The 15,352-nt window shown below is 43.0% G+C and overlaps 1 protein-coding gene across 1 annotated transcript in view; it reads left to right on the forward strand.

The window, feature by feature from the left end:
- GLIS3 (GLIS family zinc finger 3) overlaps nucleotides 1-15,352 on the forward strand; it is a 548,195-nt gene that overhangs the window by 168,911 nt on the left and 363,932 nt on the right. Inside the window, 1 exon segment of the mRNA XM_088476633.1 lies at nucleotides 10,167-11,280. Coding sequence (XP_088332759.1) covers nucleotides 10,167-11,280 — 1,114 coding nt within the window.

Genomic DNA, 15,352 nt, shown 5'->3' on the forward strand with positions numbered 1-15,352 from the left:
ACTAATAAAAATGTTTTGAAACAAACATATTTTTAATGATTTTAGATGCCAATTTAACTCACTCCAATGAGATGCTGAACTAATGCAAACAGTGGCGTTGTAACTATCAGATAATGACAGTGGTCTGTATTATCCTGATTATAGTATTTCTCCTCCTGTTCCTGGATCCCATGCTCCCTCTCCCATCATACAGGATTCCTCCTGATATACAGTCCCCAGTGCCTGCCCTACCTCATATAAAAGCCCCAATCACTACCTAGGTCACTATCCTCCTCATGGCATAGTCCCTATTCTCCGGTCCTTGTATGCCCTGTGTGCTGCTGGGTGGGAGGCCCCGGGCTGGGTAGGATACCTGGACTGGATGCTGCTTCCACTCAGGAGTGTTGCCTCAGCTCTGCCCGTCTCTTGAGCAGGACGCACACAGCTCCCCTCACTCTCCATGGTGGAGGTGCAGGAGTTTAGCGGTGGATTGAGGCCTGAAGTGTGTTCTGGTAAGAGGGCTGCATTGGCGCAGGTGGAGGACTGCATTTGGACCGTGGGCCTTAGTATGTTCGCCCCTGATGCATATACTATTCTCCTGAGAATGTACACTACTTCTGTATTTGTATGTGACAAACCTACTGTGTTTGACAAAAATATAATTGTGGAATCCCTCCCACTAAAATCTCACTAGTAATTCCAGTTACAAAAAATATATTGTGGAATGGTACAAATATTTTGTAAAATATACAAATCGGACTCAATTGTTTATTTATTTTTAGCTGCTAATATAGTCCAGGGCCATAACTAGGGGATCCGCCATACAGAATGAAGGGCTCTGTGAGCGGCACCATCGCTGCCCCATGGTTCTAGCTTCTAGCTAGCAGGGTTGCTGGATTGCTATGGCAGTGTCGCCCATAGCATCCTTTGGACGCTAGAAGCAGGCACCCTGCTGTGTATACAGCTGCACTGAGTATACAGCTGCACTGCTGCACTTCCATGTGCTTGCAGGTCCCGCCCCCTTTCCGCAACATAATTTGCAAAGGGGCGGGGCTGCCTCAGGGCGCATTATCACAGCACTCTACATACATTTTTTAAAATAAAATATGTAGCAGGGGCATGAGTTTCCAGCTGTAACCAGTGCGATTTTTCAGCAGGAACTCAGTTCCTGAACCTCTCATTAACTATGATGCTATGACATACAAAATGTATTTTCCAGAAGCTTTAGCTCCACCCCCATAGCTCCACCCACAGTTCCTGAACCTATTTTTCAAGAGAACTAACCCTGGCTGTAAGCCTGTAACTATAATAAGCAGTGTTATTGCACTTGTCAATGCTTGTGATTGTTCTTTTGGCCTGAGATAGGTTAATGGCAAGCTGAAGTCATGAGGCATTCACAACAAATTCCTGTTAATAGGAGTTTTTCTCAGAGTACCCAAGAGATAATGATCAATGACTGAGTTCATTGCTCCACTGACAAATACAGTATCTAACAAGGAAAAATATATTCAAGAAATGTGTTGTGCCAACCTACATCTGTCATGTGCTCTCCGGGATATTTCCCTAAGAAAAATTACATGGAATTATATAAATTAATCCTGCGTGTGTCACAGAAAGCAACTCTTCCCCTTAGCAGCTTAGAAAAGATAATTCTAAACTACAGTATGTGACCAATTCAGAATTTATTGCCACTGTGTGTCGAAGAAGGATTTTACTTTTTTTATTATACCATCTCATTTTAGTATAACCCAATACTGAAATAACATCAGTATCTGACTCTTTGGCCTCCAGAAGTTTAGATAGTGACTGTCTCTCATGTACCGCCCCACATCCTGTTCCCAAAAGCGCAAATCCACAAGCGACTAGTTTGCTAACCGGTACCCAATACAACTTTGCTCTTGTGATCTTTAGCACTGTGCCCGCTCATTAGCTGAGTTTTCACAACTATGAGCAACTACGGGTGATTCAGAGTCTTATGTAACCTGGCTCCAGCTCCACCTGTGGCTGAAAGGGTATAACTGGGTGGCTAAGGGGTGTTTGCACGTATTCTGAGCGTGTGTCATAGGCATGTAGGTGGAATTGTGGGCTATTCATAGTTGTGTGCACACAGAGATCTATCTGATTTCAGATGGACTCCTTACAGGCATAGGGCTGGTGCAAATGCACAATAATAGTAATGTTGGCTACTTTCACTAGTTGATGGGTGGGGGTGGTGCAGCGGCATACATGTATGCATGTCTGCATATGGGTAAATACACACATTTATTTCCAGGCAAGCAATGGCCAACTTCCATGCAACTCCGGATTAAGGGCCTGATTCAGAGTTGTATACAAACCCAATGGTTTACATACAGTCAGGTGTATAAATATTGGGACATTGACAGAATTTTCATATTTTGGCCTCTATTCACCACCACAATGGCTTTGAAATGAAACAAACAAGATGTGCTTTAACTGCAGACTTTCAGATTTAATTTGAGGGTAATTACATCCAAATCAAGTGAACGGTGTAGGAATTACAATGGTTTCTATATGTGCGTCCCACTTTTTTGTGGTGAGGAGGAGTGGCAACGGGCAGTGTTCCAGAAAACAGAGAGGGGGGGGGCATTTTCTGGGCGTGCCAAGGTCAGTGACTGCATCCTTGGAAGCAACTTCACTGGCCCCAGAAGCGTGAAATACACGGCCATCTTGGGTAACATGAGGGTTACTCAGATAACTAATGTTCACGCAGATGATCTGATGCTGCACCTTCGGACGTAGCAGCGGTTCACAAAAACCTGCATTGGGCTTCTTTCTACTTTCTACTTTCTACTTTCTACAGATGTCTTCAGCTGCTTTTACATATTTTCTCACAATAGAGGCAGCTGCTGTGTGAACTGCGTACAACTTTGAGTCAGCCCCTAAATCATGTGTGCCCACTCCCTAATATGTAGCAGAATATATACGTTTCATATCATTTATTTGGTGAGATGAAGGTAGTCCTTCTTAACTATAATTGTGTGCCTGCATTATTTAAGTACTCTATGCACTGGGTGAAGTGTTACAGTCAAGCAGAGCCGCAACTAGACATTTTGGTGCCCTAAATTAGAAATCGCTTTTGGTGCCCCCCCATCTTAACAGGGACAGTGCGTGTCGCTGGCGCGCGGGCCAAAAAAGGGGCACAGTCTCATAGGGAAAGGGCATGGCCACACTATAGTATCCCAAATTCACATTACGCCACAAGTAATGCCCCTTATTCACGTTACACTAAGTTGTAGTAGTACCCCTTACACATTACACCACACAGTACAAAGCCCTGCCCCCCTTACACATTATGCCACGCAGTACAAAGCCCAGCCCCCCCGCCTTACACATTACACCACACAGTACAAAGCCCAGCCCAGCACCCCCTTACACATTATGCCACACAGTGCAAAGCCCAACCCCCCCCCCCTTACACATGCCACACAGTACAAAGCACAGCCCATCCCCCTTACACATTAGGGTTGGGGGGGACCTCAACTGGCAGATTCTGTTCAGTGTCCACTGAGTGCCACACAGCACGCCGCTCCCTGCCAGACCCACTCAATGGCAGCAGCTCCTCAGAGTGACTTCACACAACTGTGGGAGCCTTGGCCAGGTGTCACGACCAGGGGTGACAGGCTGCTGAGATCGCGGCGCTTACCGCTCCGGGCGCTGTGGCATGGTGTTTCCAGCAGAGGTGCAGGTTCCTGGAGAATAGCGCTGGGTGCTGTGAGTCTCCGCAGACCAAGGGCTTCCATCTGGAGGCAGGTGAGAGGGGCTGAGACTGGCAGAGCTTCCATGCTGTGACCACTGGGCGCGGCCATCTTGGATTTGGGTCACATGTCTTTTCTGGCCAATCAGGTTCAGTCTGGGCTGGGGAGGCTAGCAACCAATCCTGCACTACCTGAGGGTACTAAAGGGCTGTCCAGAGGCTCTTTAGTTGCCAGTGCAACGTCTATCACAGCGTATGCTGTAAGCTAGTTCTCTGTGCTCCTTTGCTCATTTAAAGTGTCAGTACCAGTGTGTTTCTGCAGACTCCCCTCTCAGCCTTGGTGCAGTTTGCTCCTGTTACTACCTGTCTCCTGATCCCGTCTACCTGCTATACCCAGCCTACCCCGGGTCTCTAAGTTCCGCCAGTGTCTCGCAGCCTGGTTCTGATCCCGTCGCGTGCCACTGCTTCATGAGTCATACTCCCCTAAGGCCGGCTGCCTTCAAGTACCAGCAAACAAGTCCTCATTCCTCATCCGACTCCACTTTGGGTCCAAGCGCACGCCAAGCCGTGACACCGGGGAGACGTCATGACGTAATGACGTATCTCTCCCATCCCAATAGATGCAGCCAGGACTTTAGGTTTCCGGTGCTGGGAGTTGGGAGGCAGAGACTCAGACTGAGTTACAGTGAGCGTCACATGGGGAAGGCTGACTGTCCTCCGCTCCTGTATTTAAGCAGGGTCCGCCTAGCGCCAGCAGGCAGCAGAGAGAGAGAGAATGAGGTGGGCGGCCGGTGTTCCGCCCTCAGGGCTGTTGAGCTCTGTGCGGTGGCACCGGCCGCACCACCCTAGTTACAGCCCTGCAGTCAAGCATTCATATTTGTAACATGGAATATACTAGAGGTTCCCAAACTCCTCCATTGCAGTCCAGGTTTTAGGATATCCATCCATACTGAGATGTTAAATGAAAGAAGCTGTTTTTTTCAAGGATGATTACCTTAAATAGTGCTTAAACATAGCCATTATATTGAACTGTTAGTGTTTCACTATTATGTTTCCCAGTGCTCACAGTACTTTGGGCCTGATTCAGAAGCACTCGCTATTTGTGAGAGCTCGCTCTGAATCAGGGCGGATTTAAAAAAAAAAATCCGCCTTCAGGTCGCTCGCATAGCTGTGCATACTGGCTGACCATCGACTCGCGAGCGGGTCTGAATCAGGCCCTTTTTCAACTCCTATATAAGTGTCACATATAAAATGAATCAGTGCAGTCTCCTGGTGCATCTTGGCGCATCACATTGTGACTAAAACACATTCTTGGCAGAAAAAGATGCTTGGCGCTATCAGAGTTGCACAGGACCTACTGCTCTGAGAGAGGCTATTTACTGCTACTTGAGCAGCAGTGTATGAGGACACATCCAGGGGCGGATTGGGATGGAAAACCAGCCCGAGAAATTTTTGGAAGCAGCCCTGATGGGGGCAGGCTCAGTTGAGAGGGCGAGGTCTGCTGAGGGAGTGGGATACTCCCTCTTTATAGGGCTTGATTCTAAATTGGACGCAGTTGCAGCTACTACTAATCCCTTGCATGTTCACAGAGGTGCGTTCGAATGTGCAAGGACTGAGACGCCTACTCTTATGGCCGGCACACACTAAACAATATGTTGTCCGACCCAGACAGATCGGACGACATATTGGGCACATCGTCTAGTGACACAGTCAGAATCGTCTAGTGACACAGTCAGAATTATTATTATCACCAGTTATTTATATAGCGCACACATATTCCGCAGCGCTTTACAGAGAATATTTGGCCACTCACATCAGTCCCTGCCCCAGTGGAGCCTACAATCTATATTCCCTATAACATTCTAAGGTTAATTTGTGTTGGGAGCCGATTAACCTACCAGTATATTTTTGGAGTGTGGGAGGAAACCGGAGCACCCGGAAGAAACCCACGCAAGCACAGGGAGAATATACAAACACTGCACAGGTAGGGCCATGGTGGGAATCGAACCCATGAGGCAGGCATGCACATAAATCGTTCTGGAGGCGCCGAGGTGGGCAGCAACAGCCTGAAGGCGGAACTGTCAGTATTGACTGAATGGCTCCGCAAAGGCTTAGGGGGGAGCTGCAGAGGCTGGGCATGCGCGGCAGCTCCCCCGTCTGCCATTTTTCTTTAGGATCAGACAATGCTGCCCGATCGGAGCTGAGCTCCGGTTGCGGCAGCTGAGCCGGCAAAGCAGAGAGGGGTGAGTGAGGGATGGGCTGTTGCCAACATTCGTGGAAGCTGTAATGCTGCATGATCGGAGCTGAGCTCTGATCGAGGCAGCTTGCAGCTGGGCCGGCAGAGGGGTGGGTGAGGGAAGGGACGCCGCCAGCCCCTAAAGACATATAATAAGGGACCGGCCCAGCAGGAAACGGCCCGGCGGCCCAATCCGCCCCTGGACACATCTATATGTCTATTGGACAGTGGATAGTATGCCGTTGAAAATGTTAATTTAACATCAAAGTCTTTACAAAGTGATCTCTGTAATCTTTATGCAGAATGTACACCTCTATGAGAAATGACTTCTTATAGACACTTATGAAATGCTTGTAATTTTACTATAGTAACATCTGACAAAAAGGTCTAAAAACATTGAAGCAGCAAACTATGTGAAAACCAATACTTGTGTCATTTTCAAAACATTTGGCCACGGCTGTACAAGGAATTTAACTCTGGTTAACTGCTTGCCTAGTACTAAGATAAGAGAACACAGCAAACAGACATTCACAATACACCAATTTGTAAATAATACATATACAATACAACACGTCTATAAATAACAAACATCCTAATTAAAGCAATTATTCATACTGACCACAGTATTCCCCAGTCAGGTATTTAACAAAAGAACTGCCCGTGGAAAAAAACGTAAGATGTCTAGATGTTTTTACAGTACGCAATCTATATCGCCTACCTGACGGGAGCAATTAAAACAAATCATGACCAGAATATGTTCCATCTGCCACAATATTCCTTGTCTGCTTCCTAACCACTGACAAATATAACTCCTGAATGGTGGGGAGTTCAACACCAATTATTCTTTCCGCTGTTCTAACTACTCTTGGTAGTCAAGCCCTATCTCGCGCACTGGCGGCACCAAACCACACTATAATCGAGGTATATAGCACAGACTCAATTATTGCCAAATAAAAGAGGATCATCAGCTCCTTTGATAGGTTGAACTTCCTAAACTGCCGTGAGAAATACAACCTCTGCTACGCCCTTTTAACAATAGCATCAGGGTTGGAGACCCACTACCCGGGCGATTAAATGAATCCGTCATAGATACGACATTGTCAGCTATAGTGAGTGGGGACACAACAACTGAGAGTCTTCTAAAATCAATAATCATCTCAACTGTTTTAAGCGGGTTTAACTCCAAGTTATTCCGACTGCACCACAGCACCAACCATTCCACCTCCCTCCTATAAGTGGTCTCCTCCAAGTCTTTAATCAGACCGATAACCAAGTTTAACAAATCGGTCACCAGAAGTGCAGTCATTTGTATTTAAGAAGAAAAGCAGGGGGGAAAGGACACATCCTTGAAGAGCCCCCCGTACTAATCCTCCATACACTTGAAGTAAACTCCCCCATTCTCACATACTGCTTCCTGTCCACCAAGAAATCCACAAACCAACAGCAGGTGGATACCGGAACCCCCAAATTAACCAATTTGGAATACAATATTTCTGGAATGATTGCATTAAACGCTGTACTGAAGTCCACGAACAGGACCCTCACATAAGTATTCGGTAAGATTTTGTAAAATATAATGCAGCCCAATATTGACCGCATTCTCCACCGATCTATTCGCCCTATAGGCAACTGCAAGGGGTCCAAAAGGGTACCTGCTGTCTTCTTCAGATGGTTCAACACCAATCATTCAAGCGTTTTCATGACCACAGACATCAAAGCAATTGGTCTGTAGTCATTTAAACCCGTAATAGTAGATTTCTTCGGAACTGGAACAATTATAGAACACTTAAAACAAGAAGGAACCACACACATTTCCAAGGATCTATTAAAGATCCCTGTAAAAACTGGGGTCAACGGATTTCAGATGGTGACACACCATCCGGACCAGGTGCCTTCCTGGGCCTCAGCCCTCTGAACAGGCCCGCCACCTACTGTACTCCTGTCCAACCTACAACCACGGTAAAAACTTCCTAGGCACAGATAAAGTCGTAGGAGGACATTCCTTCAATTGAAAGGTATAATCGGAACCAGCACGAAAAACAGAATCTAGTTTTCAAACCTGCAGTAAAACATATTCAACTATTCAGCCAATTTCTGACTCATAACAGCGTGAGTAGGTGCTTTCTTATAAATAGTAATAACTTGCATACCTCTCCACACTGACACAGGATCATTAACCCGAAAACATATTAATCAACTTATCTGTGCTATACTGATCTCTTTAGTCAGAGTGTTCCTCACCTGATTATACTGAACCCTATCCCCACTGCTGTACGCTACTTCCTTGGCACGATGAAGCTGCCTAAGCCTTGCATTAAACCAGGGTTTGTTATTACTAAAGGTGCAAAATGTTTTTGTCGACATACACATATCCTCACAGAAGCTGATATACGAGTCACAGTATCAATCACACCATCTAAATCAGTGGCTGCAGCCTCAAAGACACCCCAGTCAGTACATTCAAACAATCCTGAAGATCCAACTGTGCCTCATTAGCCCATCTCCTAATAGTAGTGAGAGAAAAGTTTTAAACCCTTCACAATTATCTTTATTCATGCATCACTTTGACCGATTTTCATCTAATTCCTAAACATAGATAAAGGAATACTATTAAACACATAGCATACAACAATTGCACATTTTTATGTTTTCTATTCATAATACTGATCCAATTGGGGGGGGTCAATTCTATTAGGTTTGAGATGGGTCCTGCGGGCCGTTCTCATGGCAAACCTGTGCCGAAAATTTAATTTGCAATCCTGTTCTAAATTTTCCTAAATTCATATTTATGCGTTCACCCTCCTTAATGGGTAAAAAGGTAGGGAAAATCTGTATTTCAATAAAAATGTGAGGACACAGTGCAGAACCTCTGGCACCGTCCCCCCGCCCCATTGCGGAAAAATGCACTTGCAGTGGTTTAAAAGGCATCATTTTGGCAAAAAAGACGTCAAATTTCAAGTGATTTGCTCTTCAAAGCTCAATAATGTGTTAAATTATGTGGAGGTGTAGAGATGAAAATGGGGGTGTTCAACTTGTATATGGGAGCTAAAAAGTATACAGTATGTCCAACATTTTACATACTTGTATAAAAAAAATGCTGAAAAATCAATTTAAAGAAATTTGATGTACCCAAAATACTGGAAAGTCTTTAATTTGTTGAAAACCACTTGCTGGCTATCATTTTCCATGATTAATAAGAAATTCAAAAATTGACACCTTTTAAAGAACCTCCAGTTCTTTCCTTATGGCCAGTAGTAGCCTTCTGTATGATTCTGCTCTCAGCTGCTATTTTATGTGGGCCAAGATGGTTTCCCCACTTTTACATACACTTCTCCCAAGTTGCCATTTGTAAAAAAGTTGAGCAACCTTGCTGCGAGTCTGAAGCGGCATTTCTAATTTGATTTCACCTTACTCGAATGCGCACATTCATGCGATATATGCAAGTTTCATGATAGAAACTTGCACCTAGTAGGATTAACCTTAATATGTATTATCTTTGTGAATAAAAGAACATCTATGATAATAACATAATCAGTCCATTTCATTGTTTTAGTAAATAATATTCGAATCAGGTGTACATTGTAGGGAGCTTCACAAACTTATTTTAGATGTCACAAACTGCAATTTGCGATGTTATTCTCTTACAGTACATTACTATCTACAGACTAATATATCTAATATGTAGTTAATTATGTTCTTAGGATTTCCTAATTACAATACTTTTACCACCTTGATCTCATCTTTCGTCCACTTTACCTATGATTTATCTGATTTCCTTAAGTTTTTATCTATTTCTTTTTTACTGGTTTTCATACTGTATATTCAACCTCTCTTGACTTGCTGATTTACCATTGTATAAAATATCAATAATTTTGAACACTAATTTATTTGGAATTGATCAGTTAAAAAAAAGTACATAAGATTTTTGGCACAAAAATCCTGAAGGGGTTACATCAACACTATTTGGATTGTTTGTATAGTGTGAGGATTTATTCAACATGATTGATTAATTAATAGTAATTTATGAGCAAGCACACATTGTGTAGAAATGTTCTTTCTGACAGTTGTTTTAATTTAATAGGTATTGTGATCCATGAGAAACTTAACACTTCGCCATTTAACAGAGCTCAAACAATATACAGTCTGAATGAGAAACTGGATTTCTTATGTGTTTTGACAGATTTATTATGTTAACAAAAGTCTTAAATATATATTTTCTTTCCTTTTATTATTCAGGTCTCTTATGTCACGTGAGTCTCTTGCCTCTACAACTTTAAGCCTATCGGAGAGTCATTCTACAATGAGTGTTAAACAGGAATGGTCTTATGGATATAGATTTCATCCTTCTAATCATGGTTCTCAAAACAGTAGTGAGCCAGGAGATCTACTTAGTATTCCACCAGGAACTTCTATGTCCAGTAATAGTGTCAACAACTCATTGCCCTCATATCTGTTTGGCATAGAGAACAACTGTTCACCTTATCCTAGTCCTAGACATTCTTCTCCAAGATCCCATTCAGCACGATCAAAGAAAAGAGCACTTTCATTGTCTCCGTTATCTGATGGTACAGGAATAGACTTTAATACAATCATTCGCACTTCACCAACTTCATTAGTTGCCTATATAAATGGGTCAAGAGCTTCTCCAGCTAACATCTCGCCTCAACCTGAAGTTTATGGCCATTTTTTAGGAGTTAGGGGGAGCTGTATCCCTCCAACATGTACTGGGTCAAACTCTCAGAGGAGTCTTCTTGCCATCAATGATAATGTATCAATTCCTGAGAATGTGACAGCAGAATATCAGCGTATGCAACAGCTGGAACAAAACAGCTTGCAGGCTGAAGCCATGAACAATATGGTGGTGCGGCATGGCATTGGGCTAAATGAAGGGCAGACAATGGGAGTTTTAAAAAGTGAAAGGGTGGATGAATTTCCAGGTGGCACAATTAACATGACTTCTGAAAATCCCCTTCCTCTCACAGCTCCTCCTCATCAAGGTCCACCACCACCTTACCATGCCCATCAACATATGCATCAACATGACTTGCTAAATCATTCCCACCAGCTATCACTCCCACCTCCTGGCCAGGTTCCTTTACTTGAAGAGGAGGGAGAAATTGATGATTTTAATGGTAAGCACTGTTGCCGATGGATTGACTGCAGTGCTTTATATGATCAACAGGAGGAGCTTGTGCGGCACATAGAAAAGGTTCATATAGATCAGAGGAAAGGGGAGGACTTTGCTTGCTTTTGGGCAGGTTGTCCTCGAAGATACAAGCCCTTTAACGCTCGTTATAAACTTCTCATTCACATGCGGGTCCATTCTGGAGAGAAACCAAACAAGTGCACGGTAAGTTCCAGCTGCCTCAAAAGCATCCTGTTTGTACTGTGTCATAGCTAAATATTTTTTCGTTACTATGGCGGTCATTATGATTTTTAGAGTCCAAAAAAAACATTTAACTATGGAAACAATAAAGTTGTAATGCTGCTTACATACGTAAAGATTTTCTGTCCAACCATCCAACTAGTTGAGTGGTTGGAATGAAAATCTGGTAACGTATGGGAGTAACTGGTGATCAGCAATTTGCTCCTAAATGCCAGAAAACAGATGAAAATGGACGTTCAGACAAGTTTGTTAAATGTTTGATCCAAACAATTTGTTCAAACAACAGTTTTTGTCCATTTTCCAGTGTTTGGGAGCAAATTGCTGATTGTCATTTGCTTTCATCCCTTACCAGATTTTCATTCCAACCAATCATCTAGTTGGATGGTTGGACAGAAAATCTTTACGTGTGTATGCAGCTTTACACTGATAAATATACATATACAAGAAGGTTTCTGTATTATTTTTGGAGATTGACAAAATTTTTCAGCAAATGGTGTTTTGTTATTTGACCATAATAATGTTAAAATAGTTGCTGTGTTGGGGGTTGACTACTATATATTTTTTGTAATGGCGCTAATTTTTTAGACTTTATCCAGCAAGGGTACACACATTGCAAAAAAGTTGTAAATTATCAGTCACCTTTTCTACTACATTTAGGGGCATATGTATCAAAGCTTGATGTGAGATAAAATTGTGAGATATATATCACCAACCAATCAGCTTCTAACTTACATTTTGCAGGCTGTGTTTAAGAAATGATAGTTTGGAGCTGATTGGTTGGTGATATATATTTCACAATTTTATCTCACATCAAGCTTTGATACATATGCCCATTAATGAGTTATTTAGTAAGAAATTGCAAATGGAAAACAAGTGTAATAAGTATTCATTAGTTGTTAAGGGTTAGTAAATATCAAAATAACCTCTGAATCAATGGGTGTTAAGAAATAAGTAAATAATTTTGTGTTGTTGATGTATGTATATATATAGATACATTTAGGAACACAATCAGCACTTTCCATTTTACTGCATTGTATTGTAACTTTGTTACTCCCCTCCCCATGTTTTCTGCTTACTTGCCTGCTAATAAACACTGGGTTTGATTCAGTACGGATCGCAGCTGCGATCGCAATAGCGATTACGCACGCAGTCTCACTGCGAAGATATGGTAATGATTGCGATTGCTATGCCATACGCAGCCTAATATAAGGACGCCCACCTTACCTTACACACATCCGTAATACTTAGTAAGACTGCGAAAACATTGGTAACATCGAGTACTATCGCAACCTCCAACACACTTGCACAAGTTCTGACCTTACTCAGAATTGCTAACCTCATCGCACGCAGTGAGTACTCAAGCTGCATATGGCATCGCAGTGGCTAATTTATGAATGCCCCTGCAACGTCGTTCAAATGCACTGGCATGCCTGCGTTTCTCCGACCACCCCCATCACCTCCCTCAAATGGTCACTTGCTGTCAGTCACAATGCGATGGGTCTGTGTAATCACAGTCCCGATCGCAGTGGAATGTTTGCGCACGCGCACTGCGATGCATACACATGTGCAGAATGCAGCAATCGCCTGATTGCATCCGTAATCGCAGTTGCGATCGCTGCTGAATCAGGCCCACTATTAGTACAGCTGTATAGTATAAAAGCCAGTGCAGAGTAATGCTCAAATTGATGATATACTGTGTAAACAGGGGACAAAGGCAAAATGAACAGATTGTGTGAGGCAGTAGTTTTTTTGGCATTTGTTAGTGGCTTATAATATCCTATGCACTAATAGAATTTATTTGCAATGCAATTTTACTTTGGTGTTAGCAATCTTAAAATATAATGTATTTACTATTTCGACTATTACAGTGCAGTACCTTAAAAAATTGACCAAACATGTTTAGCTAATGAAAATGTGAAGAAAGGAGAAAGGTTCTAATTACTTATATTGTTTGTTACATGTCTTTCTGCAAAATTGTACTATCTATTGATGATTGTTCATTTGTATGGGGCTAAATATTATAAGGCACTTTTCAAAGAATATTTAGCTATTCACATCCGCTCCATGAACACACACACACAATGGTGTCCATATTTGTCAGCATTCAATGACCTACTAGCGTGCTTTTGGACTGTTTTATGCTATTGGGCTGCTTTAACTGACATACCCAAAGGAAACCCACTCAAACACAAGGGGAACATACAACTGAACCAATAGCCCCGGTGTTTTAGTGCAGCCTAACAACTGTGTTACATTGCTGCCCAACAAATGTGAGTTTTCATTACCTAGTGAAAGCATGTTAGTGACTTAAATTTGACCTGCTAGGAGAGCAGTTGTAATAGTCATTTTAAAGCTGTTTAATCCTATTTACTGAAAAATGCTCTTTATGTTACATAAGTTTACTAGCTGTATGGTTGTTGTACTGAATTTGTATGTACACACTTTAGTGATAAGAAAGTTATAATCATTCACTTATTAACTGCACTTGCTGTAAGCATGCATTGAAAAAGGATTGTTATAAGAGTGTTAGCATTGAAATGTTTGAGGTTTATACTGTATAATAGGACATAATCAAATCACATGGAAAACATTTTTTTCCCAGTTCTTAATAACAAAAACATTATAGACTGAGATGGAAACAAGGGTGCAAGCAGGGCCGGATTAAGACTTGTGGGGGGCCCCAGGGCAACTAAATTGTGGGGGCCCCCTTAAAGCCACACATAGCCGAGCTTCACCCCCCCAACCAAAGCCGGAGGCCCCCCAGGCCACATGAAGACAGGGGCAAACATCACACATACTCAAGAACAGCATATCTACACTGACACATATACACACAATAATACATACATACACACAAAAACACATGCTAAAACAGTACACATACATACTTACACTTGATGTAACAGTTGCTGCTGGTACAGGTTGCACAAGGACTCGGGCACTTCCTCGATTCATTAGGCCCCGCCCCCATGATGTAATGCCACTATTCGTGGGGATATGGGGGTGGAGCATGCCGTATTGGCTCTACCCCCAATGTGGCCACTGTAAGGGGGGAATAAGTGTGTCGGGTGGTCATTCGCTAGCGTGAAGCCGGCCCCTCTCCCCCTTAGAAAGCTGATGCAGCAGCACTGACTGTGCTGCTGCATGCAGTAATACAGCCGCGACTGCAGAGTCTCCACCCGGGAACTCTGTGTGTGAGGGCCCCGGGATGACCGCCCCTGTCGCCCCCCCCCCCCCCCTTAATCCAGCCCTGGTGCAGGTAGTTGTTTTCCTTTCATATATTTAACATATTGGGCTTGATTCAATTGAGCACAATGCTGACTAGCCCCAGGAGGGAGCTCCCGGAGCTATTCAATTCACCACGTTGTTTGGTCCGACAGTTGCCAGTTAAGTCGGAGAATGCCAGTTCTCGCAACTTAACATGGTGTTTAGTCGCCAGAACCGGCATTCTCCAACTAAATTGCCGGCCACGCTGCTGTTAGCACTGCGCTAAGCCGGAAAACAGTCGCGCACCTCCCCTCAGGGAGGTGTGAGAAGAAATCCTTCAGTCGGACCAAACAGCGCGGTGAATTAAATAGCCCCGGTAGCTCCCTCCTGGGGCTATTTAGCAGCGCGCTAAGTTGAATCTGCAGAATATTGTGTTATTTCATCTTGTCTCTTGATAGATTAATATTTTTTTTCACCTGTATCTGTGAACTCATATTTTCCCAATAACTTAATTTATTTGTATTCCATATTTCTTATGCATCTGCTGTTCTTAAGAGAAACTCCTTCATATATTGTTACAGAAACTCTACTTAGACTGCATCCGCCTAGTGAACGCCACACATAAAGAGATTTGGACCAATTGCTGTATAATGAGATCTGTGTCTATTTGACCATTGGCCAAATGTGTGGAGACTTATATTGGACAGGATAGTTGGTTTAGGACTCAGTTTGCACTCCAGGTTACTCTTTGACAAGCTAACACTTTATTATTGGAACTGTAAATACTTTAAATGTTTTTCTTACATAGACCATTAAAAATAATGGGAAA

The sequence above is a fragment of the Taudactylus pleione genome, unplaced genomic scaffold (genome assembly GCF_031769625.1).
Source record: "Taudactylus pleione unplaced genomic scaffold, aTauple2 ptg000190l, whole genome shotgun sequence".
Classification (NCBI taxonomy): domain Eukaryota; kingdom Metazoa; phylum Chordata; class Amphibia; order Anura; family Myobatrachidae; genus Taudactylus; species Taudactylus pleione.